Raw genomic sequence first — 24,095 nt, 5'->3', positions numbered from 1 at the left:
TTTGCATGGGCGTGTCTGGCTATGGATTTACATTTGTAAAGGAAGATATGCAAAAATATAATACTAGGCTCTTTCGGTAGACTGCATTGGGTATATACTACAAACATCTAGCTAGATTTCTTCTGAATGTGCATTTCGCACATAATTAGTTTCTCTACTGATGTGTGACGGACATCGGGAGATTCGGGACATGTGATCCATCCAGTCAGGTAAGGCAATTCGAATAACTCTTGACACTAACGCGTGGCAATCATTAAGCAGCCATTGTGTAGACTGTATATTTTATTACGTTCGATCGTTCCCTAAACAGGTTGGTGGCAGTGGCAGACGGGATAAGGGAAGTGGGCCCCTGCTGCATCCATTATTCTTTTACAAACATCTGGTCTCATGAGCCATGAGAAGCCTTGATGATATGAAGTGGTTCAAGACAAGTGAATTGACTCCTCTGAGGAGCTTGAGACATTTTCCACAACTTGTAACGGAGGACATCTAGTGGCCAAGCTTTATAACACACATAAGTGAATCCGACTATAAGTTCCTATTGTATGGAATTACATGATGATTGATGACACATCTTTAAATAAACAAAATGTTAACCATTCATAATTTTCGGGAATGTTATGTACTTAAATGTACATTTGTTTCCTCTAGAAAGTTCCTGGAACAAATTGTCACAGAGGAGGAGGGGGGAAGTGCTTTAGGAGGGTGCTGGTCAGAGAACAGCTGTGGGCAGAAAGCTACATTTAAATGGCGTAAATAAAATGCATAGTGTGTATTTCCATAATATTATTTATAAGCATGTTAGACTTTCTTTTGGCAATGGGATTGTCTTCATTGAGCGCTTGTCCCTATCATTAGGGCACAATAGTTTTTATTATAAATTCAGATCTAGCCTAGTTAGTGACTTCTGTGAATAGAACAGGTGACAACTTGTCAAGTGTACAGGTAGGATAGGTAGTAATAATAATAGAACATAGAACAAAGTGCAAGTAGTAAGTAATGATAATAGTGATAACAGGTAGTAGCTCCTCATATATATATAGAGGGGGTGGGAGGGGTTTTCCAGTATAGCATCCAGCTCTTTCCTCATCCTCCTCTTGGCCAAGGGAAAGTCCATGTGTAATGGCTCTGAAAGACAGCTGACAGGAGGGAATAGACTCCATCAGGGCACCCCAATAGCACCTCACTACAGCAGTGGTGCAGACTGTAAACAGTTTCTCTGCACCCCAAAAGAATCTATGACAAATACTCCTAAGAGTCTGCGAGAGCAGGGGCGGAAGATGACTCACAGGCAGATTGATTACACTGTGACAGAGCATGGAACAGACAGGACTATGAGTTGGATGAGTGGTTCAATGGAGGACAGTATCTCTGACCTGTCCTCCAGAACCAGATGTCAAAGCTGTCAAAGTCTGTCAATCAGTAAAAGGCCTCATAATACATCAGGGAATGAAGAAGTGCTTGGTAGAGAGAGTGCAGATTTGCAGCATTGATCAGTACTTCTTGAAAAGTCATAGAAAACCACAGTTTGCAGGATAACACTGAGGAGGAGAGGGAACGTGCTGGAAGAGGGGATGTAGATGGTACTGAGGCCAGCCTGCTGGTCAGAGAAAAGAGCTAAATGGAGTTATATGGCCTAGGGCAAATGTGTAGTTCCATAGTATAATTATGTAAATAGGCATGTTAGACTTCCTTTTGGCAATGGGATTGGGTTTCCTCGTCGAGTGCTTATATCCTCCACAAGTATCTATACATTTGGCTGTAATAAATAGGCCCATTGTGTGTTAGCGGTGTAATGGCACAGGGCTTTTGTGTGTTTCTGTCTGCAGTAGCATGTGTTATCTTCCCTGTGACCCTGATACCACATCACGTGACATCAGATGAGACCAAGTTGGCTTATATTTAACTTGACAGGCGCACCATGCAGTATCTAGGAATAGGGGGTTGTTTACATTTGCAGAGCTATTGTTACAAAGCTTCTTTTGTCATCATGCATCTAAATAATATCATTTTCGAAGCACTGTGAACCAAATGGAACCCCAGAAGATGCCTCTTTGAGTAGTAGCCTAAACAGAATTGTGGGGCCCTGCCATTAACAAAAGTGAAACGGTAACTTTTCAGGTAGCTTCCTAGTTTCCAACTAGAAAGGTCTAGTTTCAAACCTGTTCCAGGGAGCCAATTTTCCAGTTTATTCAGTTATGAATATATATTTATCTTCAAAAATAGCATAGAGCACCTTCAACTTAAAGGGTAAATTCAGAATTTTTAACCCCTAACCTTATTTCTCACTCATGGATGACGTTGTCAAAGGGTCCTTTCTCAGTACAATCGATGCTGTTCCTCACACTGAATACCTGCAGCTTCGGCTAGTTTGCCACAAAACGAATGTAAAGTCAATGGGGCCATGCCGCATTCTGTACAAGACCTTGAGAATCACTGTTGCCCTACTCCCCCCTAGTCTGTTCACTTGATTCTCACAGAACTTGCTGTGTGGAATCTGGGGACCAACATCTTTAATCATAATTGATCGGCCAAACCATATGACCACTAGGTCCAATCGAATTTTAGAAAAGCACACAGTAAACAGGAAGTGATGCGTTACTGTTTGTCTTATGATAGCAAGGAGGCCTGTGAGGTTTTGAGTAATTTTGCCTCATGGTAGGATTATTCTCTCAAAGCAGAAAATTGCAACTGCTCCTCAATGGCTTGCCCGATCAAGATGCTATTCAAAATGTGCCGTTACTTTGTGATATTGTAGGATAGTGGAACCAAAGAAGCGGTCCAATGTGTCTAGTAGGAAGGGTGCATGGAACACTGCTCCCACAGGTAACAAGAATCCTACCTTGATTAGCAGAGACACGCATAGCTGGGCTTGCATCTTCAGTTGTTCTGGCAGGCAACGGGCAGAAGTCCTGAGGTTATGCGGGGGAGTATTCTCAGCTGTCTGCAGTGTGTGAGTGCAGTTGTGGAGAAAACACAACCTGTCTGGCTGGGGTGGGCTTTATTGTTAATTGAAGTATGTGAGCCACTGCTTTAGAGTTTAGCTTTATCTCAATTGTAGTTTCTTACCGTTCTTAAAATGTTGGGAGATGCTCTGTGAACCAAAAGCACTGTTGCTCTTTAAAGTCTGTGTATTGTAAGCTTAGATCATTGTTGCTTGAACATCTCTGGAGAATCCCAAAGTAAAAGGGATATTTTACTTTAGTAGAACTAGTCAACACCACCATTCCTACCAGGTGTCAAACTCCTCGTTCATAACTTTATTAACAGATTGCAGAATGGGTACAATACAGTACAGCTCAATACTAACAACTGCTAAGAGGATGAAGACCAGAAAAATACTTTTGTCTTGTTTACATAAGGGTCCTCCATTTTCAATTCATCAAGACATTTATGACATCCAAGACATACAAACGTACTGTGTAAGAAAAAGAGATCGTAAAAAATATATACATCCTAAGGGGAAGAAACTGTACATTTGGGGGGGGGGGGGGTTGAAATTTACCAGGGCCAGTTTCTAATTGCAGCCACTCGTACTTCTAAGACCACACACAGTACACTTCTATAATAAAGCATAAGAGTGTGATACATATTAAGTTCACTTAATTTCTAAGATTAGTTCATATACAGTTTTTTTAGGCCTGATCTAACATGAAAAATAAATTCTATACTTTTTGTATAAAAGTATTCTGTACTTCTGTATGAGAACTAATAAAAAAACTTGAAACTTCTAAAGTCTTAGAAGTATGATGCAAACTCACATGCAAATATGAAACTGAATATGTGTCAACATTACAATGACAATACAATTTAATTTAATTTAAATAGTTGGAATTGAAAGCAGGCACCATGGGCCTGTACATAATATCTAGGAGATTCTCTAGGGCTACATGTTTCTTCATAAAAATGCAAAGAACATGAGAGTAACATCATGTGCAATAGAAATTAAATGGTAGGCTACATTACTACTATAGGATAGTCTATGTCTGGCTATGGACTCTGTTGACAGTTTTTGGTCAATGATAAACTTTTTCCGTGTGCCAGAAATCTCCCAAAAGTGATTTTGTGTATTTCAGATTCCCACTGTGAAAGGCGGGCCCTTTGCATACGTCGACTAAAATCAGCCAATGAGAAGCCACCGTTTCACACATTAGTTCTCGATGCTGATAATGTGAATTTACAAGCGCTTTTCTACTTATTGCGGGGAACACAATTCTCCACTTGCACAATCTGAAAGTAGCCACTTCCGGCTGACTTCCGGTTGCCAATGGCACTTCCTGTCCCATCCAAATACATTGGTTTTAGCTACTTTTCTCCCCTTATTTAAACAACTTTGTCGTCAAAGAGAGGCAATGAAACGTTTGTATTATTATAGTATAGAATGTATTTAATAAGCAAACGTTTGTCAGCAGGGTTTTTGGGCTGTATTTCATGTAAAAACGTTTACTGTTAGTTTCCTTGCTCAGCCAGCATTAGCTAACAGAAGCTAGTGGTTAAACAGGCCGGATTAGCTTTGAGCTAACTATCTTTCCCGACCCATGTATTCATTCCATTCTAAACATAACGTTAGTTTACAAAACATGACCTGTCTATATAACGTTGAGGAACAAATTATAAGTGTGTGGGTGTGTGTTTTGGTGAACATTGGACTGCAAACAGAAAATGCATCACAGTTACAGACAGTAGAGCTCTACTGTTAGCTGCACTCAGGCTGGCTGCACTCAGGCGGCGCGATCAGCCTGTTGGACAGGGAATGAAGATCTCCAGCGAACACTTCATTGCCTCGGATTATGTTGTTGGGGGTGGAAGGTTTGTCCAGAAGACCACTAATCAGCTGAAGCCTGATGCGGTTCCCTCGGTCTTCAACAGACAGACCGGCGCAGGCTCCCGGGAGCGATGGCTAGCTAGTTAGCACCAGCCGAGGACCGGCGTTAGCTGCCGGGAGCGATGGCTAGCTAGTTAGCACCAGCCGGGGACCTGGAGCGATGGCTAGCTAGTTAGCACCAGTCGGGGACCGGCGTTAGCTGCCGGGAGCGATGGCTAGCTAGTTAGCACCAGCCGGGGACCGGCGTCAGCTCCCGGGAGCGATGGCTAGCTAGTTAGCACCAGCCGAGGACCGGCGTTAGCTGCCGGGAGCGATGGCTAGCTAGTTAGCACCAGCCGGGGACCGGCGTCAGCTCCCGGGAGCGATGGCTAGCTAGTTAGCACCAGCCGAGGACCGGCGTTAGCTGCCGGGAGCGATGGCTAGCTAGTTAGCACCAGCCGGGGACCGGCGTCAGCTCCCGGGAGCGATGGCTAGCTAGTTAGCACCAGCCGGGGACCTGGAGCGATGGCTAGCTAGTTAGCACCAGCCGGGGACCGGCGTTAGCTGCCGGGAGCGATGGCTAGCTAGTTAGCACCAGCCGGGGACCGGCGTCAGCTCCCGGGAGCGATGGCTAGCTAGTTAGCACCAGCCGAGGACCGGCGTTAGCTGCCGGGAGCGATGGCTAGCTAGTTAGCACCAGCCGGGGACCTGGAGCGATGGCTAGCTAGTTAGCACCAGCCGGGGACCTGGAGTGATGGCTAGCTAGTTAGCACCAGTCGGGGACCGGCGTCAGCTGCCGGGAGCGATGGCTAGCTAGTTAGCACCAGCCGGGGACCAACCGACTGGTGCTAACTAGCTAGCCATCGCTCCCGGGAGCTGACGCCGGTCCCCGGCTGGTGCTAACTAGCTAGCCATCGCTCCAGGTCCTCGGCTGGTGCTAACTAGCTAGCCATCGCTCCCGGGAGCCTGCGCCGGTCTGTCTGTCGAAGACCGAGGGAACCGCATCAGGCTTCAGCTGATTAGTGGTCTTCTGGACAAACCTTCCACCCCCAACAACATAATCCGAGGCAATGAAGTGTTCGCTGGAGATCTTCATTCCCTGTCCAACAGGCTGATCGCGCCGCCTGAGTGCAGCCAGCCGGTCCTCGGCTGGTGCTAACTAGCTAGCCATCGCTCCCGGCAGCTAACGCCGGTCCTCGGCTGGTGCTAACTAGCTAGCCATCGCTCCCGGCAGCTAACGCCGGTCCTCGGCTGGTGCTAACTAGCTAGCCATCGCTCCCGGGAGCTGACGCCGGTCCCCGGCTGGTGCTAACTAGCTAGCCATCGCTCCCGGCAGCTAACGCCGGTCCCCGACTGGTGCTAACTAGCTAGCCATCGCTCCAGGTCCCCGGCTGGTGCTAACTAGCTAGCCATCGCTCCCGGCAGCTAACGCCGGTCCTCGGCTGGTGCTAACTAGCTAGCCATCGCTCCCGGGAGCCTGCGCCGGTCTGTCTGTCGAAGACCGAGGGAACCGCATCAGGCTTCAGCTGATTAGTGGTCTTCTGGACAAACCTTCCACCCCCAACAACATAATCCGAGGCAATGAAGTGTTCGCTGGAGATCTTCATTCCCTGTCCAACAGGCTGATCGCGCCGCCTGAGTGCAGCTAACAGTAGCTACTGTCTGTAACTGTGATGCATTTTCTGTTTGCAGTCCAATGTTCACCAAAACACACACCCACACACTTATAATTTGTTCCTCAACGTTATATAGACAGGTCATGTTTTGTAAACTAACGTTATGTTTAGAATGGAATGAATACATGGGTCGGGAAAGATAGTTAGCTCAAAGCTAATCCGGCCTGTTTAACCACTAGCTTCTGTTAGCTAATGCTGGCTGAGCAAGGAAACTAACAGTAAACGTTTTTACATGAAATACAGCCCAAAAACCCTGCTGACAAACGTTTGCTTATTAAATACATTCTATACTATAATAATACAAACGTTTCATTGCCTCTCTGTGACGACAAAGTTGTTTAAATAAGGGGAGAAAAGTAGCTAAAACCAATGTATTTGGATGGGACAGGAAGTGCCATTGGAAACCGGAAGTCAGCCGGAAGTGGCTACTTTCAGATTGTGCAAGTGGAGAATAGGGGACGTCGGGGAACTTCAGCAATATCAAACCATGTATATAATAGAAAACAACGTGTAGGCATGCCGTCTATCCCAATGCATAACATAACATTAGCCAGGATCTGAATACCATAGCGTTCGGTATCGTGCTTACAAATGACTGAACCCCAAGCAAAGGTAAATACCACATTTCCTGAGACATCTGCGAATATTTATTTTTTGTTGACTTGAAAGAGAGGGAATTATACCTAAATGAATAGCCTATGCATATTTAGCAAGAAAGCAAGAACGACTCCCGTTATTCGCGTGGCCTTATGATTAGGCTACAGCTATTAGTATTCCGTTTGTCTGACACCACATACGACGCGCCACCAGCAATATCACTCTGTAGCTAAGAAACAGATTTTATTTAGGCTATGTGGCGCGTCTATGTGTAATATTTTCTCCATTTCTTTGAGGCATAGATTCGATTTCGATCGAGAAAGCGACAGCAAATTTGATATACGTTTAGCGATTTTAAAGCGGTTGATTGATTGATTGAAAACTTTATTAACAGATTGCAGAATGGGTACAATACAGTACAGGCTCAATACACACAATTGTTAAGGGAATGCAGATCAGAGAAAGACTTTCTTCTTGTTTACATCAGGGTCCCCCATTTTCAATTCATCATAATTGGTTCACCACGAATCGCCAGCAACCGTACGACAACTGTCAGATGTTACCATGTGGCAGCCTAATTCCGGGCCAGAGGTCTCTGTAAAAACCCACAGAAAACATTTTGGCAGTGGGTCTGTCCAGTGGTTGAGTGTTATCTTTGGATTGGGCTTCATATCTTCAAGCTCTGTAGTAGGAAGGAATATTTTGATAAGTAAGCCTTTCTTTATTGCAGTCAATTAAACAACCATGTGATGTGTGTAGTCATTTGGAAACAAGTAGAGGGGACTAGGCTAGACTAGAGGTTTTGCTAGACTAGAGGTTTTGCTAGCCTGACTTTTAGCCTGATGCACTAAAATTGAAAGAGGCTATGAAGAACCCATGGACATTACAGATCAATGGTATATTGGTATGGAATGCAGAGCTTTATAATTTATTGCACACTTAACTAGACAATAATGACCTAATCCCAGTATGTCCAAATATTTACTGCACTCAAACAAGTGCACATTGTGTGTGTGTGTGTGTGTGTTATTAACTGAAAAATGCACATCTCTGGTAAGCACTATAAACCCTTTCACTGCCACAGGACAGCCGGTTAACCCTTTCACTGTGACAATACAGAAGGTTCAAGCCCTTTACTATCACACAACCGATGCAGAGCTAATGATGGCGCATCACCGTCGGTTGTGTGATAGTAAAGGGTTTCCTTCTGTCGTGTGGCAGTGAAAGGGTTAAGAGGTCTGCTTGTTAGAAACTCAATTTACTTGATTGGTTGATTAGGTCGACCCAGAATGTCTTCAGCCGTGGACATCCCCGGTCCCCACCATAGAACTGAACATTGAACCCAGTAGTCTGTACTTCATAAACATGTTATTTTGTGTTATTTTGTCGACAAAGAAACAAGTGCAACAAAAAACAATTGCTGCCCTCTAATCTCTTTGGAGCTTTTCGTATTATGCAACTCTGAAATCAACACAGACATTCTGAACATGTTTGGCTCTTTAATATGCTACTTAAACGAGCAGTGCTCACTGTTTTCAGTACAGCATCTTGCACTGCTCAGTGTGCACTGCACACATAATGGCAATGAAATAATAATCCTAAACACACTATTATGAACTTGCTATTCAGTAGCAGGTGAGTGGCACATCTATCCTAATGTCTCTGTCTTCAATGATTGTAGGACCCACATTTATTTCCTGTTGCAATGTTTAGAATTCTAAGTTAGAATTTCAAAACATTTACAATGTATGGTTTTTGTAGTTTGATATGTGAATAGCATATTCATGCTTATCTTCCTGCCGTGGTGACTGTATAGGTTTTCTGCCGATGACCAGTGACCACAATCAAGGTTGCCCATCCCTACCTAAACACAGTCTAGGTTGGTTTGAAATGGCTCCGTAGTAGTAGTAGAAGTAGAAGTAGAAGTAGAAGTAGAAGAAGAAGAGATGACCAGAAGACTTAATAACACTGGTATTTATGATAAGGATAAGATGAGAATGTTCCTTTATTAATCTCCTTGGGGAAATTCAGACGTCATAGCAGCACAGGGAGGTACAGGTACAGGCTGGGTAATAGAAAATTACAAAATACAGAGAATAAATAATTTCCCTTTTTGTGAATACTATTTTATTATGAAGCCCCCAACAGTCAAACACCACTGCATGTCATTAAACCAACATTAACCTGACCTCCTATTAGCCCTAAAATAAGCCTCACTGTCATGGTCAGCTTAATTAATTAGTTAGCAACTGAAAAAGGGATCTGGAAAGGACAACTTTTAAACCGGTCTACTGTCCCACTCAGACATGTCGCTGTGACCTGGACATCCAGGAGCCAGAGAGGGGGTCACCATGAAGAGCCTCAGCCCCAGATGGGCCTTCTCCCTGGGCTTTGTGGTGGGGATCTGCAGCCTCTACTTCTTCCTGCGCCAGGTATGGTTCGAGAGGAGCTACCCAGTGCTGTTGGAGGCTCCGGAGAACAGCGCGGCTGTGAAGGAGGGACCAGCCACCGAGAACTCCAGTTGGAGGAAGGAAGGCTCCGCCCTCATCAACCTGCTCCACCCTCAACACAGAGGTGCTTCCATAGTCCATAGTCCAAACCGTTGAGCTCTGAATGATCACATCGGTTTGTATCTGTGGGAGCTTCCATAGTCCAAGCCGTCTTATAGGAACACGCCAACATTTTGGGAAATTAGCTTATCGTCTTCTCCAGAGAGAGACAAGAAGATAGATACCAGTTTCCTTTCTGTGCGTTCAGTAGAAAGCTATCTGGCTGCATGTTAGCGTAGCTTAGCACAATGAATGGAAGCGGACAGTGCCGGTTAGCCTTGGCATTGTCCAACTAACACCTCTCCCGAAGGCTAACCGGCCATGTCCGTTTCCATTCATTGTGCTAAGCTAGTCTAACATGCAGCCAGATCGCTTTAAGCTAGGCTAACATGCAGCCAGATAGTGTTCCTTTAACATTGAGCTACAAATGATAAGATAAGATGAGATAGTTCTTTATTGTCTGTTGATACAGAAATTTGTTTTGTGTTGGAACACACAATACTGCGTTACAAAAAAATTTAAACATAGAACAACCATGTTACAGCATAGACAGACATACAGACAAGACGTCAGAGAAACAATGTAATTAACCCCTTCCTTCCCTCCCAACCAACGTCATTCATTGTTTGGGAGGTAGTTCCATAAGTCCAAGGTTATTTTGTATAGCACAGCCCTTTTATTGCACTATCCCGTGTAGGTTGGACCACATTTCTGTCTTGCTTGTTGATGTTGATCACATCAGTTTGTATGTGTGGAACAATGAGTGTGTATTTGTGAGACACTCGTGTATATACAGTATGTTTGGTGTGAACTGCTAGTGAGGTCAAATTACTATTTATATACTACTAGTTCGTTTTTATTCAGTATCTATAACACTCCATGTCTAGTCGGCAAAGTAAAAGGCAGTCATGTTCCACATAAAAGCTCAAGAGAATTTCATCACAGCTAAACATTGAAGGTATTGACACGATTCCTCAGCGTGTCTGTTCCGACCTTACCCAGTGGAAAGCTACTGAGAACACTCTGAGAACACGCTTATCTGAGAACACTCTTTTTATCTGCTGGTATTGTGCTCTCAAGGCCTGAGAAACCATACCAGAGCAACCGGTTCTTGGGGACTTTCCACTGAGCTAAAAAAGACAAAAAAAGATCTGATTGATTGACTGAATGTCTAACTCTATGGCTCTCTGATAGACAGACAGACCTCCACCAGATCAGATGAGGATGCTAGGGGACACACTGCTCCAGTCAACTCTGTTTGATGGGTGTCTCTGGCAACAGACTATCTCCCCATTACAAAAAAAATAAAAATCCCATCGTGGAATGCACCCGATTGGATAAACAAGCTGTGGTCCCTGGTTCTCTGCATGCCACAACATTTAACATTTCATGTTTAATTTTAGAACTACATTGCCTAGTTTGACAGTGTGGTCCAAATATCACATTGCGATGGACGAACTCCCTTTGCATAAAGTAGAAACAATTGAACTTTATGAATAAACGCACTGCAACCCTGACGCAACGCTACCACAACACACTGAGCGCTTGCCATCTAGTGGAGCTTCCTGGTGACTGACTGACTGGTAATGTGCTGACTGGTGTGTACTGTAATGATGGTTTGTGACCCTCTAGGTGCGGACAGCCATGTTGCAGACGATCTGTATCAGAAGGTGCGTGTGCTTTGCTGGGTGATGACGGGACCCAGTAACCTGCAGACCAAGGCGCGTCACGTCAAGGCCACCTGGAGTCGCCACTGTAACATAGTGGTGTTCATGAGCTCCGTGGACGACCCCGACTTCCCCACCGTGGGCCTGGGCACCAAGGAGGGCCGCGATCAGCTCTACTGGAAGACCATCCGGGCCTTCCAATACGCCTACAAGCACCACGCCCACGACGCAGACTGGTTCCTCAAGGCAGACGACGACACCTTCGTGGTGCTGGACAATCTGCGCTGGGTTCTGTCCAACCACACGCCAGAGGAGCCCATCTACTTCGGCAAACGGTTCAAGCCCTACGCCAAGCAGGGCTACATGAGTGGAGGAGCGGGCTACGTGCTGAGCAGAGAGGCCCTCAGGAGGTTCGTGGAGGGTTTTCGGACTAAGGTGTGCACACACACCACCTCGGTGGAGGACCTAGCTTTGGGGCAGTGTATGGAGAAGATGGGTGTCTTGGCAGGGGACTCCAGAGATACTTTGCAGCGTGAAACCTTCCACCCGTTTGTGCCAGAGCACCACCTCACTGGCAAGTTCTCCAAGAGCTTCTGGTACTGGAACTATTGTTACTACCCAATCATTGAGGCAAGTCTCTGCAACTCTCTGTTTTGTTCTCATTGTCTGCATATGATTATAGTGTTGAGGCGCGCTGTGGTGGGAATTACAAATGCCATGACTAAACGGTTAAAAAATTCAACAAATCCTTGGGTTACGGGGCATGAATAAAATGTCTCCATTACTGAGCAGATGAAGCTTATTTGAACTGGTAAACCATCCCGTAGACTAGTGTTTCTCAAAAGGGGCAGTACTGCCCCCCAGGGGCATACAGGGAGTGTTGGGGGAGCGCTGAGTGTAGAATGCTTGAAAGGGAGGTATTGGAATGCTCACAGGGGGTGTTCATTTATTTAATTGTCTTATTTAATATACTCATCATTGTTTTAATACTGCCAGTTAATTGCCTCAGAAGGTTAACTTTGTGCATTTCCTCAGGAGCTTATACTTTACGCATAAGAGTAGACTTTGATCATGTTCACTTGCCTTCCCGTCAGCTTTCTGGGCTACTCTTGTTTTGACACAGAGCGAGCAAATAGCCAATGCAATGTGGAATGTTGCTGAGTTCCAAGAGTGTTTGAACATGTCTATATAATGTAAACATTAACAAGCCTACATTTCCTTTTGATGATGTGTTGTGACGACCCGTTGCCGGGACAACAACACCATGGTCACAAGATTCAACGTGGCCAACAACCAAGCATTATATGTCGTTTGCAATGGGAGAGGTGTACCCACACACAGGGGCAGAGCTTCCTATAGGCGACATAGGCAGTTGCCTAGACTAGAGCGCCACCCAGAGGGGGGTGCCAAAAACTGTGTCCAGCAAAAACAATAAGATATTAATAATATATATATATATATATATATTTCTTTTTTGCTGGGCAGAGTTTTTTGCGCCCATTCTATATCTGCAACCAATATTTCGATATAAAAAAATAAAAGGTGAAGCTTGCCTAGGGCACCAAATGTGCTAGGTCAGGCCCTGCCCACACATAAGGTGCGGAGTGAGCTCACAATAAGGGGGGAAATAAATATCTGCTGTAGAGATGCCTGCCATCACTCCAATACAATGGAGCTGAATGGCATTGGGTTTGTGGCGCTCAAAACACTAAAAACAATTAAATTCTAAATTAAATTGCAATGACTCTTTACAGAAATCATGACACAGTTACACAGATAATCACAGACCTTGTCTTGAACAGTTTAATTGAGGAACTGTTTTCTCCTGAAGTACAGTACACCCACCATATATTATTTTCACGATTTAGCATTGCTAACTTTAGTGAACGTTACTCAATATTTATCTTCTTACAAAGGCTTTCATTCAATGCAGGGAATAATTTATTTATTGCCAACTGGCAATGCTGTTGTTAGAATATTGACTATTTTATCTTTTTGCTCCAGGCAGTGCACGTTATTAATTATTCTGAGGTGAGTTTTTGACATATCGGCCGCGAGAAATCTTATAAAATGTGTGCATTATAACTGGTCAAATCCAGGAGCATGTCAAGACAAGTCCAATATCAGGACACAAAGACGTACCCTGTAGGAATGTGTCTTTGTCAAAAAGACTGGGGAGTCATTCTCGATTCCAGAAGCTCTTTTCTGGTGATTCCATGTTGCTCAACCACAACAGAGACGGGAAGGAACCGAGACGGGGAACTCTCTAGTTACTTCAGTCACCAGCTCTGGGAAAATAAGCAGACCTGGGACTCTACGAAATTAATGGAGTGAGACCAGTGGCGGCTGGTGAATTCTTCTCCAGGGGGGGCGCTATACCAAACATTTTGCAAACATGTACCTAGGTATCACAATGTCACACACACAAACACGCACGTGCACGCATTGGCGAAACCACACACTGAGTATAGCCTACTGTGCACGTCAGAGCTTTGGTGAAACCACAAGGTACGAATATTTAAGTAGGTACAGTAAGTACAACTATCACCATTGCCATCAATCAATATGATCAGTCAATGCAGTCACGTTTCCAATAGCGCCTACACAAACACGCACGCTCTCTCTCTCTTTCTCTCTCTCTCTCAGGCAGTCGGACTCAGGAGCATACATATCACTGTAATATCTTTGTGCCACGCGCACGCCCGTATTCCGATCCGTACAATAATAATCACAGATGTATATATTGTCATTTGAAACAAGTTACCAATGCATTGTCCCGCGGGATTATGCCCCCCCCCGCGGCGAAATTAATTAGTATCCCCCTCTATCTCTCTTTCTCTCTCTCTCACACACAGCATTAAGTACCTCACGTAGAATCCCAAGCACTACACATAAGAAACTGAAAAGGATCAGACCTAGTATACAGTATATACCAAGAATAACTTCAGTATGAGTACAGCATATTTTGCATATTGTTAAAAGAGCCAAGGCTGGCTTGCGTAAATTAAACATGATTTACCATCAGAATAGTTGAAGGGGGTGACATATTCAGCTGTCCACAAGCCTTAATCCACTTAAAAAAAAAAAAAAAAAAGCAGGAATGGAAAGCAAAATACGGCATTTACATGACTGCATCCAGCTAGCCATATAGCTTCTTGTTAGCCAACACTTCTTACCGAACCAGCTATAAAACGAGTATTATTGTCTTCCTCTGTCTGTTGATTGTTTCTGAATTGAGATATCAGGCTGATAAGGTCGAAACTCTTTCACTCTTGAGCAGTGGATTACTGATTACTCCTTTAAAAAGTAATCTAGTTACTTTACTGATTACTTGATTATCAGAGTAATTTAGTTACTCTGAAAGTAACTAGGTTACGAAGTCGTCGTCGTCCCTGCTGCTGCCACAACATAAGAATGACAACCGTTTTTTTTAAACGCTTTATTGAAAGTCCATAAATTGTTTTTAACTTGTTTCTCTGCACATAACGTAAATTGTTAAACTAGTGCTTCAGCAGTCTCTGATGCTCACAGCATTAGAGCAGCCAGCGGTTTTACAAAACCAGTGTATCACACCTAACAAATGCAGGCTGAACTATTCAATTATATCAACTGTAACTGTAACTGAGGGGTTACAAAACCCTGACTGTATTAAAGATTGTGATAGATTAAACCACTGCTAGTTATGTACTTTAATTACTGGCCAGACAGTACATCAAATATAGATGGTGAACACCCACAAGAACATGGCATTGACAAAGAAATAGTATTTGAGGGTATTTTATTATTATTATGCAACATTAGGTTACAGAATGAGAATTAGGGTCGCGCTTGTATGGCGAAGAATATGCGTAAAGTCAGTCAATAGCATGAGTCACTAAGAATAGCAGGAATCCTACGATGGGTCTAAGTTGACACCACCTGTCGTATAGTAGCAACTATATAGGGCAACACTGGTACCGCCTGGAGACAATGGGTTCCCTCCGGGGGTGTAAGGCCTGGAGGGTAGAGGAATGTTCGGGTACTCAGTCTGATTCAATGAGGAATAAAGAGACTCCAGGTACAGGAGTCGGTCCTTGTAACTCCCTTGATCAGCAGCAAAGCAATAATTGTAATCCAAATGCTCGATAGCATTGACGACAGTTAGCCAGCCTCCGTCCACGAGGCCAGCCCGAGTTGTCATCCTCACGAGGTTGAATCCCAAACGATAGTGGAAATCAACGATGCTCTTCTCCGGGTAACACGTTCCAAATCAATATAATCCAACCAGTAATGGTTCTGCAATCGCCGACGCCGATTCTCCTGTGTACATGTCCAACGGTTCTCCGCCTAGGACTCCTCGGGTGTGGGCGACGTATTTAGGCCACACACCCTGGCTAAGTACACTAGCTAAAGACACAACGAACCGCTGGGTAATGCTACACACGAACGAACTGTGGCCGCACGATATACAATAAATGAACGACTATTTACTTCACATTAGATTAGGTCGAACTCGACGTTACTGCATTAAACTCTGACACTTTACTATTCTATTCGCACGTGGTTCTCAACGCTCTGTTAGACGCACGGTTGCTCACTTCACTGCACGTTGACTCGGGATGAACAACAACTCTGCGCACCTGCGCCGTATATATACTTAAGTGAATATCTAGTCCCAAACCGCAGTCTTTGTCTGGTATCAATACGCTGTCCCCGGGCATGTCCTGACATGCCTGAACTTGTCTTTGAACCTGCCGTTGGGGGCCTGCGCGCTGGCGCCTAGGGGCGCTGTCCAATATGGAGAGCGAATATTACTCTGCTTTGAACGCAGGTAAAGGGATATTCCGTGTATATATATAAATAATATACAAAGTATATCAAACAATAAAGGTAGATTCTCAGTTTAATCTGGCCCTTTACAACAGTAACTATTAAATTGTTTTTATAAATGTCTCTCTATAAACATACAATCAGTCTCTTTAACATGTAAATTAACTGTAAATCTGGCAAATAAGAGCTTTTGCTCTGCCACCATCAAATATACATTAATCAAAAGGGAAAGCAACAATCTCTGCTGACTGTTGAGCAGCAACGAGTGGTTTCACAAAACAAAAACGGTGAATAACACCACATGTAGGCAAAAAATGTCATACAATCAGTCTCTCTTGTCTTTAACCTGTAAATGAACAGCATTTGGCAAATAAGAGCGTTTGCTTTGCCACCATCATATACAGGGCCGCCTCAGGGGGTGTGCGAGCAGTGCGGTCGCACAGGGCCTCGCGGGAGGGGGGCCTCGCAAAAAAAAAAAAAAAATTATTAATTTTTTTTATTCTTTTTTTTTATTTATTTTTTTATTTTTTTGCGAGGCCCCCCTTCCCGCGAGGCCCTTTTTCATCACAGACCTAAAATCTAGTTTTGCTTATATGCTTATATATTTCACATTAGACACGTTTGTAGAATGTGTCTGACTTGTTCCTGGGTCCTGCAGACATACTCACTATTGGAGCTCAGCTGGGGTTCTGCAGCAGCAGGCAGGTTTCAACGAAGGGAGTGGTTTTACTTACGTCATGTGTAGACAGTAGTACGCCCGCCGGCGTGAGTCGAGATGCTTCCAGCGTGAGTCAGCTGCGTTTGACTATTTCATTTTCAGCGTGCAGCTTTTGACTATGCTTAGTCAAAGACGAAGACGAAGAAAGAGGTCGGTCATTATCATCATTATCAGTCGGTCGGTCGGTCACCAAGGAACGTTGACGAAAGGCCTCTCGCTAGCGGGACAAATGGCCGGAGCCATGATGTCGGCTATTAGCTAGCTTAGCTAAATGCTAACTAGCGTTAGCTAACCTATCCAGAGGGGCGAGGCGAGTGGATGTCTTTTCAAAAGAAGGAGAAGATAACTTGTGAGCAGATAAATCTGTTAGGCAGCAATACGCCGAAAGGTGTCCAGTCTGCCGGAAAGTACTCGAAGAAGAAGAAGAAGAAATTACACCGTGGGGCCAAGAAAGTCTCCTTCCACGTTGATACTGCGTTATGGTGAGTGACCGTGAGTCAACCTATGATTATATACCCGCCGTGGATCTGACATCTCTCTTTCTCTCTCTCTCTGGAGCCAAACTGGTCGACTAGCTAATACTACTAGTAGCTAACGCTAACGGTGTGTGCCTGGTGGTGAGAGCACCTGGCTGTATGCATGTATACCATGACAAGGCAGCGAGAGGCCTTTCGTCAACGTGGAGACCTGTGTTGCGGCCTTTCGCCCTGCGCCCTCGTGCAGGTAACTAAGATTAATGAAAATGTCATGACATTACCCCACTCTTCCTTCCTTCCCCTCCCGAATGTTTTGTTAATAACGATGTTTTTTTCCAGGCAAAACATATGCTACTTCACAACATTTGGAGATACGACATGTGCTGTGTGTGAATGGTGTAGCTTGTGTAGCTTGTGTAGCTTGGGTAGCGTTGGGCCATTGGCCAAAGCTGTGTGTGGCCTGGTGTCTCACAGTACCTGGCTAGCCTATTTAGCTGATGTCGGCCATTGGCTCCTTGCTTTGGTTTCTCTGGTATACCCTGCTCTTCTTGTTGGATTTAAGTGTTGATCTTTGTCCTTTTGAATCTGTCATACATGCTCTAGTCTCTCTCTAACACACACACACATGACAAACACACATGTTCTCTCTCTCTCTCTCTCTCTTTCTAACACACACAGTCTGCCTATGGCGGCCTTTCTCGATGGCTAGGCTGTGCTCAAGGATCTTCAGTCACAGTGCTCAGGTATTCTGCCACTGTGTACTCTCTGTTTAGGGCCAAATAGCATTTCAATTTCTTTCCAATGTGTCTCTCTCTCTCTCTCTCTCTCTCTTTTGATCTTTGTCCTTTTGAATCTGTCATACATGCTCTAGTCTCTCTCTAACACACACACACATGACAAACACATGTTCTCTCTCTCTCTCTCTCTGTACACTGTATATTGACTGTAGAACGGGAGCTCTCTCTCGCTCTCTCTTTTGCTATATGTTGACTGTATCATGCCCCGCCTCGGGCAGCGCTATTATTTAAGAATATGTTGACTGTATATATAAAAAAAAAAAAAAAAAAAGTATATATATATATATATATATATATTTTTTTTTTTTTTTTACCTTTGGGGGGGGGGGGGGGGGGGGGGCTCGCGTTAAATCTCGCACAGGGCCTCGCATTTCTCCCAGGCGGCCCTGATCATATATATGAATCAAAAGGGAAAGCAACAATCTCTCCTGACTGTTTAGCAGCAACGAGTACACAGTACATTTTGCAGAGTAAATTTCAAAACATATTAACATTTTAAACTTGGAATGTCATTCAGCTGATCTTTTTAAAAAGGGATTCTTGTAATATTTTGGGTGCACTGATGACATTTTTTGATTTACAAACGAGGGTAAGCTAGGCTAACGATTTTGCTAGTTTTGACATCAAATTGAGTAAATATTTTATTTACAATATTGAAATTGATATTCCTGATATTTAAGCAGTTGATTGTTAATTCAAGTCAGTTTTCCATTAATTCTCCCGCCTGTCCTCCCTCTTCCTATATCCAGCCTCTTTGACCACAATACACTAGTTTCAGGCACAAAAGTGACTTTGCATCAGCCTACAGTATCCTTTTTTTCTTTTCTTGTTTTTGCTTCGGGCAGTGCACTTTATTATTATTAATTATTCTGAGGTTGTTTTTTAAATATCAGCCACCAGACATGTTATTCAATTTGCGCATCATAACTGGTGTCGAGACAACTTTTTTACCCAAGATTCAAGATTCAAGATTCAAGAGTTTTAATTGTCACGGCATACAGGTATACAATGAAATGCGGCTGGTCTTGCCCGCGACGATGTGCAATACAGTGGTACAACATATAATAGAATCCAATAGAAATACAGTGGTACAACATATTAATAGAATCCAATAAAACAGTGCAATAAACAGGTACATGGTGTGCCATCTCGGTATCTGTACATTAGTATTTACAGAGCATATAGGACATGCTAGTTAGCTTTAGTAGTGCAATACACTGTTCCTGATGTAATACTACTTTAAGTGGCCTTTCCTCTGGCCATAAGTGTGCGTGTGTGCGGCATGAGTGTTAAAGTGGCTGCTAGTGTGTGAGCGTGCTCAGCGTGCGTGTCGTGTATGTACTTGTGTGTGGATAGTTCAGTTTCTGTGTCTCTCAATGTTCATTGTTCAAGGCTCTGATGGCCTGGGGGAAGAAGCTTAGCCTAAGCCTCTCCGTCTTAGTCTCTAGAATTCGCAGGCGTCTGCCTGACCTCAGCAGCTGGAACAGGCTGTTATTGGGGTGGTGGGGGTCTTTCATTATCCTGCAGGCTCTGGATTTGCACCTCTTGTTGTATAGAGCCTGCAGGGGAGGTAGCGCAATACCCGTGGTACGTTCGGCTGAGCGCACCACTCTCTGTAGGGCCTTCTTGTCCTGTGCCGTGCTGTTCCCATACCAGGCAGTGATGTTTCCGGTCAAGATGCTCTCTACAGCTCCTGAGTAGAAGGACTGGAGTATCTTCCCCGATACTCTGAACTTCCTTAACTGTCTCAGGTGGTAGAGGCGCTGCTTCGCTTTCTTTACTACTGTGACTATGTGTGTTGACCATGTCAGGTCCTCTGAGATGTGGACCCCCAGGTACTTGAAGCTGCTCACCCTGTCCACGGTAGCCCCGTTAATCCTCAGTGGTGTGTGTGTCTCCCGCTGTCCTCTCCTATAATCCACGATCAGCTCCTTGGTTTTACCAATGTTCAGGAGCAGGCTGTTGTCCTGGCACCAACGTTCCAGTACCTCAACCTCCTCCCGGTAGGCCTTCTCGTCGTTGTCCGAGATCAGCCCCACCACCACCGTGTCGTCGGCGAACTTCACAATGGAGTTGGAGCTGAACTTGGCCACACAGTCGTGTGTGTAGAGTGAGTACAGCAGGGGGCTTAGAACACAGCCCTGGGGGGACCCGATGCTCAGGGTGATGGTGTTGGAGGTCTGACCCCCCACCCTGACCGCCTGGGGTCTCTCACTCAGAAAGTCCAGTACCCAGGCGCTCAGGGCGGAGCTCAGGCCTAGCTCGATCAGCTTGTCCACCAGTCTGGTGGGGACTATGGTGTTGAACGCTGAGCTGTAGTCAATGAACAACAGTCTCACATAGCCCCCCTTCTGACGGTCAAGGTGGGAGAGAGTGCTGTGCAGTACCTGGGAGACCGCGTCATCAGTGGACCTGTTTGTCCTGTATGCAAATTGCATAGGGTCCATATCACTGGGGAGAGAGGCACAAATGTGGTCCTTGACCAGCCTCTCGAAACATTTCATGACCACAGAGGTGAGTGCCACCGGTCTGTAATCATTTGGACATGTTGGGGAGGGTTTCTTCGGTACAGGGATGATGGTAGACATCTTGAAGCAGGCAGGGACTACTGACTCCGCCAGGGATTGATTAAATATGGCGGTGAACACCGGGGCAAGCTGGTTTGCACAGGACTTAAGTATGCGTCCTGTTATACCATCTGGGCCTGCAGCCTTCCTGGTGTTCACCTGCATAAATGCTCTTCTCACACTGTGTTCCGACAACGAGAGAGCGCCCCCGCCCCCCCGCGGTTGCCCCCCCCCCTCCACAACAGCCGGTGCGCCAGTGACGTCACTAGCCAGAGGGCTAGCGGCGACACTGTCTACACCGAACCGAGCGTAGAAGGAGTTGAGTTTGTCCGCTAGAGAGGCGTCGTCGCTCCCCATTGAGGGGGCGCTGACTTTGTAGTCAGTTATTGTCTTCAGTCCCCTCCACAAGCCTCTTGTGTCGTTTTGTGCCATTTGTGTCTCCAGTTTCTCAGCATATGTCCTCTTAGCAAGTTTAACAGCCTTGCGCAGAGTGTAGACTGAAGCCTTGTATTCTTCCATATTTCCTGACTCTCTGCCCAGGTTATAAGCCGTGGTGCGTGAGTTTAGGGCTGTTCTTATAGTGCTGTCCACCCAAGGTTTCTGGTTTGGGAAAACCCGCGCCGTCTTTGTGAGGACAATGCCGTCTGCCACTGTAGTTATGTAGCTTACAACGGTATCAGCATACTCGCTGACGTCACTGGCGCTTCTTTCAAACATGTCCCAGTCTGTATCCTTGAACGCGTCACGGAGCTCGGCCTCTACCCTGTAGTAATGCGCCTTTTATAAAAGTGATTGGGGAGTAATTCTCAATTCCAGATGCTCCCCACGTAATATGGTCCCATGCAAATAGTAGCTTACTGTAGGTTCTGGCGACTCCCATTTCGTTCAACCACAATGCACTCACTCAAGAGAGTCCTGGGCCGCTCACATGGCATTCCTTATTGGCTGCTCTTTCTTATTAACAATGTAAGACTAGTGTTAACGATTTTGAATTTGTGTACGATAATACTTTTGATTAAAAACGAAAATGACATGCTTAAATTATTTACTTGGTAGGCTATTGCTGTTATTTATTTTAAAGTAGCCTATCTGTTGGAAGCCTTCATTTGACACAAAATACCAACAGGCCAAATGGAAATGTTAATCTTAAACTGAGAATTTCATAGATGACCATGATAAGCAGAGAATAACCATAAGCATCAACATTGGTGGCTGAGAATTCAAATCGCATTGTGTAGAAGGTGGGGTTGGAGGTTGATTAGGGTACCAGGAACCTGATGAATGGTTTAGCTCTATTAAGGACGGGTCAAGTCAGGTTAGAAGGCTTGCTGCAGAGGGTCAACCTGTTCACAGAAAAGCCTTCAATGTCATTAGTGTTTGATGTTATGTACTCAACATCATAACATGATAACGGCATAACATTGGCCCTTTTTACATCGTCAAAAGTGTAGGTGTCTTTCTTTATTGTAATTGAGTATGATTACCAACTGCATAGAATGAATATTCATTTAGCTTATGATGAATAAAACGGAACGTAGGTGTTTTTGTAAAGGATACATCAGAGTGAAAATGACTGAGTTAATGAATATTTGATTATTTGGCCCATTGAGAGTTGCCAGTGTGGCCTTTTCCCAGAGAGTATGAATGCAGATAGAAACCGGTTTGATGCTCAAGTGGATGATTGCATTGGAAACAATGTTCTGTCAACAATAAGCAAAATTAGGCAATTTGTCACAGATGATGTGGCTAACTCGTCGTGCTTTGCAATTGAAATGAGACGAGTCCATTATTGATCCCGTCGGGACAGTGACCGTCCGTGTACGTGACAATTATCTACCTGGTAAACAAGACACTTTCTGCTAGGTCTTTAACGAGAAGACAAATATCTGTTTAGTGACACTACAATTTTGTTCTGCTATCGGACTCTCGGAAATGTAAAAATGAGGTTTCCACAGATGTTTCAAAAGAAGACTTATATAAATAGATAACAAACGGATAAGTGTTTGTTTTCTCCAACAAGAGTTATACTGTGTGTCTGTCTGTGTCTCCTCAGGGCCCACAGTGCTGCTCTGACCTGGCTGTGTCTTTCCACTACGTGGAGGCGGAGTTGATGTACATGCTCGAGTACTTCACCTACCACCTGAGAGCCTATGGGTACCGGCCCCGCTACCGGCCCCCGACGCCGCCGCCACCCCCCCAGGTCCCGGGGCTTGGTTCCCTCACACCGACCGGCACGCCGGCAGCACCGAAGGGCACGGAGAAGGGGAACGCGACCACGGCGGTCACTACCAGCAGGAGCCACCTCAAAGTGGAGACGGCCTCGGAGAAAGGGCCAGAACGCGCTCTAGACTTTCTCCCCTCTGACAACAGGACTGTGGTCACACAGGACAGGCATCACTGATAACTGTGGTCTGATCCTAACGGTGGTAGAGTTGAAGCTTTTTCTTTTTTACCTGAGGTGTTTGAACCCAGTTGAACCCCATGCAATACCGTACAATGCACTCATGGTCATTTTCACTCTGTAAACCGATGGCGGATGCAGCGTAGGATGCAGTGGATGTTGTGTTACAGAGTGGGGTGTTGTGTTAGAGTGGTGTGTTTGTTATAGAGTGGGGTGTTGTGTTACAGAGGTGTGTGTTTGTTACGGAGTTGGTTGTTGTGTTACAGAGGGGTGTTTTTCTTATGGCGTGTTGCAAACAGTGTTGTCTGTTGTTGTTTTCTACTGACTGTGCTTCATTGATCTGTTCATTGAGTTTAACTAGCCACTATAGCACTGTTCATGTAGTCTACAGAGCGGGTGGTAAAAACCTGAATATAAAAGGGACTGAATATAATTGAATGATGGATCCTTCTGGCTTGCCTTTCTCTGTACACTGCATTTCCTGTCATCATCTCATTTTAATATGGCTATGATACATGAACCAGCTTGAACAACTTGATAGCTTAAAGGTGCACTATGCAGTTTGAGGAGAGCCATTTGGTTATGATTGCGAAGCAATTTACTATACTGTACATGTGATTCTTTATAATTATTCTATCCTGTCATCATATACGCCTAGAAGATACTTCTTTGAATAGCGTATGTTTTTGTAACCAAAATTGTAAATACAAAATAGCCATTTAATTACACTAACAGTGAAAAGGTACCTTTCCAGGAAGCTTTCCATCTTCAAACTGTGTTCCAGGGAACTAAACTTTCTTTCTCCCCCCACTTCTCTAAGTTTAAAATATATCAGTTTCAAAATATCTCTCCCCAAACTGCAGTGTACTTTTTTCTTTTTTTAATAACAGTTCTATAGTCATTTAGCATGATCACAGATACAGTAACGTTTTTTGGCTGGAAAATGGCAAACAGTTTATTCTGATTTCTTTCATTCGAATGCATATCTATCTGATGCCTCTTTGATGTGAATCGATAATATCACATACGTATAC

The 24,095-nt window shown here is 44.6% G+C and overlaps 1 protein-coding gene across 2 annotated transcripts; it reads left to right on the top strand.

Annotated features, from left to right (window-relative positions):
- The first annotated feature begins 53 nt into the window (after positions 1 to 53).
- c1galt1la (core 1 synthase, glycoprotein-N-acetylgalactosamine 3-beta-galactosyltransferase 1, like a) lies at positions 54 to 24,095 on the top strand. 2 transcript variants are annotated; one of them, XM_084333752.1, is made up of 4 exons: positions 54 to 209; positions 9,382 to 9,651; positions 11,259 to 11,923; positions 22,714 to 24,095. In XM_084333752.1, the coding sequence occupies exons 2-4, from the start codon at positions 9,429 to 9,431 to the stop codon at positions 23,059 to 23,061; spliced, it is 1,236 nt and encodes a 411-aa protein (XP_084189878.1). In that variant the 5' UTR covers positions 54 to 209; positions 9,382 to 9,428; the 3' UTR covers positions 23,062 to 24,095. The 2 variants fall into 2 exon arrangements, with proteins under 2 accessions (XP_084189878.1, XP_084189877.1); XM_084333751.1 differs by lacking the exon at positions 54 to 209 and adding an exon at positions 6,932 to 7,092.

This window comes from Notolepis coatsorum, assembly GCF_963971535.1.
Source record: "Notolepis coatsorum genome assembly, chromosome: 17".
NCBI lineage: Eukaryota > Metazoa > Chordata > Actinopteri > Aulopiformes > Paralepididae > Notolepis > Notolepis coatsorum.
This window is presented reverse-complemented; position numbering and strand designations above follow the sequence as displayed.

Excerpts from the sequence above, each read along its gene's own strand:
- c1galt1la (XM_084333752.1), top strand. The coding sequence starts at position 9,429 with ATGAAGAGCCTCAGCCCCAGATGGGCCTTCTCCCTGGGCTTTGTGGTG. Across the intron at positions 9,652-11,258 it reads GCTCCACCCTCAACACAGAG|GTGCGGACAGCCATGTTGCA; the intron begins GTGCTTCCATAG and ends GTGACCCTCTAG. Across the intron at positions 11,924-22,713 it reads GTTACTACCCAATCATTGAG|GGCCCACAGTGCTGCTCTGA; the intron begins GCAAGTCTCTGC and ends GTGTCTCCTCAG.